Source organism: Dreissena polymorpha, chromosome 4, assembly GCF_020536995.1.
Source record: "Dreissena polymorpha isolate Duluth1 chromosome 4, UMN_Dpol_1.0, whole genome shotgun sequence".
In the NCBI taxonomy this organism is placed as follows: domain Eukaryota; kingdom Metazoa; phylum Mollusca; class Bivalvia; order Myida; family Dreissenidae; genus Dreissena; species Dreissena polymorpha.
In genome coordinates, this window is record NC_068358.1 from 141,741,733 (window position 1) to 141,748,060 (window position 6,328).

At 30.6% G+C, this 6,328-nt stretch overlaps 1 protein-coding gene across 1 annotated transcript in view; it reads right to left on the reverse strand.

Moving 5' to 3' along the window:
- Window positions 1–4,113: 4,113 nt before the first annotated feature.
- The window catches only part of LOC127877046 (multiple epidermal growth factor-like domains protein 11), an 18,384-nt gene continuing 16,169 nt past the window's right edge, over window positions 4,114–6,328 (reverse strand). Inside the window, exons 5-6 of the mRNA XM_052422651.1 lie at window positions 6,172–6,281; window positions 4,114–5,083 (exon numbers count right to left, since the gene is read on the reverse strand). Of these exons, the coding sequence (XP_052278611.1) occupies window positions 5,061–5,083; window positions 6,172–6,281 (133 nt within the window). The 3' untranslated portion in view covers window positions 4,114–5,060. The remainder of the gene's footprint in view (window positions 5,084–6,171; window positions 6,282–6,328) is intronic.

Here is a 6,328-nt window from a genome sequence, read left to right on the forward strand (position 1 = left end):
GATAACTATAATTTTCCTTTCATCCTATCACCAAATGTCATATGTGAGCATTCGAGAACTTTTTGTTATCGATTCTATGCACCATACCATTAATAATAAAGTGTGTGCAATTTAATCGTTAATTTATGCGTTGACGCTGTGTTTGTGTTAATGTTAAAAGTAATAATATGTTAAATAATAAAGGATAAATAAATTGATACAACTTTAATTCTGCGATCTATTGTGTTCAGGTTCTGATCAAGTCATTTTACTTAGTAACATTATGTTAAAAGGTTACGCATGCAATACAATACGGTCTTGCGTGTACACGTGTGGTGGTCTAAAGAAAGCCACCATTGCGTTAAACGATATCGGGCATATGAGTTAGATGCTGCATGCATCTAGTGAACAAGGTGTATTGTTGTATACTGTATTGGTGTTGTGTAACCTTTGAAGTGAAGTGCTATTCACACAGTTGAGTATATTACAGTATGGTCTTTTGATTATAACAGAAAATGTGTTTGCATTCTCGTTTCTCTTATTAACTATTTGAGTGCTGTACGAGCTACAACACCACAAGGGTGTCAACTATAATATCTTAAGTTTTTATTAATTGTAGTAACACAGACATGAGTGTCAATAGCCTTTCGTTATTACACAATTATCTAATGTTAGAAGTATTTTAGCAGCACTCATCATATGTAGCATGAGGTAATTATCTGCTGTTTTTTTGTTATGTCATTTTGGTTAACATGTGTTATGAGGTATTTTGAAACCATGCTTATAAGACTCCTTTTTGGCCGTAACAGAGGTTATTTAAACAAACCACAATATTCAAAGATGTTTTTACCACAGATGTGCAGTAATATACGATTATTATGCAACTAATACTGAACTGTACATTAATTACAAACACTGTAAGCAAACCAAACGAAACAAAGTTAGAGTATTACATTGATGCCTCCCATACATGTGTAAAATAAAGAAATGTTTATCGAATAGTAAATGTTGAAAACAAAGGAATACATTATATTGTATAAAAATTGCAAATAAAGTAACATGAACATGTATCAAACATTTATAGAATATTCAAATTATAAGCTATTCATCATCATCATAAGGATATTCGTCCTGTGAATACAACGATACTGAATATCGAAAAAATAAGTGTACCAACGGAAATTCATCACATACTTAAAGATGATGAATATATATATATTATGAATATCCAGAAAATATCTACACTGTTAAAATATGTTCCAACTATATGACAAGATTTTGTTTTAAATAATAAAAAAATATTATTACACACAACACATATTATTCTAGTTTCAGACGATTTTCAGTATAAACATTGAAAAACAATTAAGCGTCATTCGATCAATTTTAACGCGTGCGGTCGGCCTACATTTATCACGCGTGCACAGTCCAAATACAACAGTGACCGGCCGAAATACTCTTGATGGTACACATGGTATATTAAGGACCTATAAGGGTAAGATAGATAAAGAGAAAGAGAGAAATATTAATGAATGGTACAATATTAAACATTCCTTAAAATTTAACAGTTTGGTTAGTGGTCGTACGGTCATACGTGTTGTTTATGTTTGTTAATCAAATAAAAACGACACGTAACTCTAATTCACATTTTCACTACAAAGTACATGGACAATTTTAAGCTTCACTACTCAAGATGAACCATTAACACACTGCTCAAGTAACCATAAGTCTGTCTGTTAGCACGATTTGACAAACTGTATTATGAACAACATTCTAATAAACAATTATAAACACGTTCATTCTACTTCTTTATATTGCATTGCACAACAGTTTGATGTGTGCTGCGTGGATGCAGTAGCGTGTATCCCCGTACATATCTTCGATGTTGTTATATTTTCAGCCTTCAGAGGCTGGTAGCGGTATTGTGTTTTTATTATTTTTTAAGAAACCTTGTTTATGTTGGTTTGTATTGTGCTGTATTGTGCTGTTTTGTACTGTTTGGGCAATCGGTCACTTGCCTTAAATAAAGGACCAACTAATTGTTTTTAATGAAAATTCAATACTGCTCCAGCAGCTGGAGTTTCACTTCTTTATATTGTATGCATTTTTATGTTAATAAATCTAACATACATGGTAACTAACTTCACGTTTATCAATTGTTTGTGTGTCAAAGCATCATTTAAACTGTGTGATGTCATATAAAGCGTATATCACGAGCACTGAGTAACATGTGCTTAAGAGCTTTTGGTGGTTAGTATTATCATATACATACATTAAGAACAAATGGAGGTCCAATACAGTTAAAAAGCTAAGTAAAATATTGTAATTTAAATTGTTATAGCACATTTTTTACTAATTGCACTTGATATACATACACGTTTATGAAAAAAAAAAAAATACAAATAACTAATGCATGTTTGAATTTATGCAACTGATATTTGAGAACAACGATATCTCTGGCTGCATTTTACAAAACAACAAAATTACATGCACTTTAAATTAAACGATGGTTTCATTTTTTAGTATAAGGTTATAGGCAAAATCAGTTATTCTGTTTTCTCTGCACCTGTAATGGGCGGAGGTAATGCATTTTTTAAATGTGTTTAGTGGTCGCGTTGACGTAAGTGTAATAATGTATTCATTACATGTCATAACTGAGTGTAATTTTTTTTAACAAATGCTTAGAGCAACGTTTTTGCATTCTATTTGTTTATAATAACACCCCGAAAGTATAGCACATATTTAACGTAATATTTCACGATAATACAATTAATTGCATCACAGAAGCGGCGGATTTGATGAGATATATGCTTTATTGCACATACCCTTCGCCTTAGGTAAACCTTACGAAGACGTGATATTATAGGGCCAAGATGACCGTAATATATATCACTCTTCTTCAAAAGTCATTTAATTTAGAATTAGAAAATGTAGTTTGTGTGTTATGTACACATATGCTGAATAAATTGTTTTAATGCATATATTTTGATTACATCGGGCATTTATACAATACATCCGAAAAATACGAATAAACTGAGCCACTTCGGTCACTTGCTGATGTTCACGCAAAATAACTTGATTTTGTTCATACACATTGAAGTCCATAAGTCTACAACAAGTGTACACGCTCCTCCAAGCACACATACATGACTTGATACCTGCACAAGAAGTTATGCTATACACATGAAATCAGGATGTGATTATATGTTCACAAATATTGACAAACGTGTACAATTGCATGTTGAACTATATCACACATGTCGTCTTTTAAACAAAAATAGTAGGTACGTTTTTATTTAACAATCAATTTAAACTTCATATGATGTGTACATCGTAAGTACCTCCAAATAAAAAGATAAACTATGTCCAAGGTTTTAATTTACCGACATATTTATTGATTCTAGTAGTAATACGCATTGCGTTTATTTTAATGATAAAAATTCATGTATTTATTTAGAATACATGTTGGTATAATGCATTCATCATCTGTTCAAAATGTATAGTAAAACCTTCGTGAATTATACAAATAAGCAATATTTAATAACATAAACAATATATTTAAAACATTTATAAATTATGTATAAAGTCACTATAAACACACAAAGAGAGACTGATAAAGCATAAGCATGGGTAGTGAAACCTATAGATAATGCTTATGCCATAAATCTAGAATATACGTATTGATATAGACAGAACTATAATATATGTACAACCATTAGATACATTATCAATGATAAATTTACTTAAAGTATACGCATACGAATACGGCCAGCTATTATTCTGATTTGTTTGATTGGTATGATTTTTGGCTATTGTTCTTTGTCTCTAGTTAACACAAGTATTTTGAGACATTTGTTTTAAATATTTTCTGAATCATTTTGGAAAGTATTCTTATTAAAAAATAACATTAGATACATAAATACATACAATTATATTGGTGAAAAAGGCACCCTTTTTAATGGCATTATATGGGACAGTTTGTGCTCTAAACTTTATTTTATAAATATTTCTATGTGCAAAACCTGATAAATAATGTAATAAATGTACTTTTCATTTCATAGAAGTATACTTGTGAATATAGAATATGAATATTTACAAAATATGTGATTACACAATTCCATACATTGACTTCTTCTTTGAACATGCATCGATATAAAAATAAGTATTGCCGTACCAACAACAATCAAATTGCATAAAAATGATACATAGATTACACCTACATGTAGTCAGATATTAATCGAATAGTTACACCAATGCTGTTTATCATTATGTTTATTTAGTGTAAAACAAAAAACAAAAACATATGCGTATTTCGGCAGATGTTAATGTTTTTAACAAATACGTTTCAATGAAAAAGCCGATAATGCAATTAAACGTGATCGAATATCAATACACTTTACAAATATAGTAATATAGGTTTAAAAGTAAAGTACTATGATGATTGGTATGTGTGTACAGTAAGATGACATCATGTTTGTATGCAAAATAATACTTTAATTTTGTATTTGATTTTCAGCATAAACAAGAAAATACATTCTGAAGACAATTTACTGATAATTCATGACTGTGTTGGCCACCATCATATGATTTTGCTCAACAGATTCTATTTTCAGTTCATTCTCATCATTCTCCGCATGGGTAACAATTGTTCTTAAAGTATTTTGTAATTGTTGATTGCATGGACAACGACTATTATAATGTTGAGATTGGCCATTGGCACTTCAAAGCTATTGTTTATAATAACATATGAACGAGTGCTGATAGAACTATGTGTGGTAATGTCAGTCTCATACAATATGGAGTGCTTGTTTTTTTTCTTCTTCCCAAATGTTCGCCTTCTATTGCCCTAGCAAGTTTTAAGAGAGTTAGTTACAGCACATTGTTTTTGATTTAGTAAACCTTTAAAAATCTGTTAACAAAGCTGTTTGATTACGGCAAGATTTAAGTAACGTTAAGTATATTGAAACGCTTTGATCATAAATTTCAAAACACACAAGTTATACCATTGTTTACAAAGGGATCGACAAGGTCTGCAAGTATATTTATTCCGACAACTCAACGAAACGACGTTTTCGTACATTCTATGAGCGACCCTCTTGATCAACTGAAATAACAAAACGTATTTATTCTTAATATTTATAGTATTAAACTCAAATATTGCATACATGGTATTTAATATAATCTTCAAAATTATGCCATGTTTTGCCGATTAAGTAGTTTAAATAAGTTTTAGCACAAAACAAGTTAATGTTGTTTTCATATAATAAGGCAACACTTCTGGTTCCCAACTAAAGCTACAGTTTTCGGTCTTCTAATCTGTTCTCGTAGTGTCCGTAGTGTCAATTCTCTCTTTTTTCGCGTAGTGTAATGTTTAAGGCCGTTCAATCCGGATTAAACCCACAATGTTATGCTTAGCATCGATAATTTTAAAGTGATGTCCATGTTGTTTGTTGTGTGTGCTTAAAGCATCATTTTTGTTTGGTCTAATGCTTTTGTAACGTGCTTGAATGTTTGGCAACTGGTCAATTCCCTTAAATAAAAGACCTCTTGGGTATTATACGTTTTCTCTCTACTTGGTGTAGCTGACTGTCCAGTTTGCTTATATTTTTATTTTTCTGTCCACCAGTCTATACTTAGGGATAAATTGTTTTTGCCCTGTCCGTTAGTTTGTTGGTATGTTGGTTTGAGTCAAACTTTAATATTGGCCATATCTTTTGCAATATTGAAGATAGCAACGTGATATTTTGCATGCATGTGTATCGCATGAAGCTTCACATTTTGAGTGAATGGTCGATTTCAAGGTGTTCCTTTAAGGTCAAAGGTAAGATATATAGGGGCACATAGTGTTTCGCAAACACATCTTGTTGTATTATATAATGTAATTCTTTTCTGCTTATATATACAACATATAAATGGATTACGTGCACAATGCATTTCAATAAATTTGTATTTTGTTGTATGTAAATACTACACTGCCATATAATTTCTCGCTTCACGTTTCGTGTATTTTATAACGTTAACTTAAAGCAATATATAATAAATAATACATTTATTTGAATAAAATATATTATAACTGAAGGTACAAATTTAATTTGATTGCTAACCCCTTTGAAGTTATTAATATATTAATTAAAATATTAGCACTAAATACAAGTAAATATAGAGTGCAAGAAAAAAATGTTTTATACTTACTGTTTGACATTTGAAGGCAGTCATAGTTAAGGTTTGTTGACTTTCGTTTCAAGTCGTCGTACATTTCTTGAGCAGACGATTCTCTCTTAGAACGCGTTCCTCCAGCAGATCTTTAATAAAAAATATTTACGTATATGTCATATCCGCCTTAATGTTA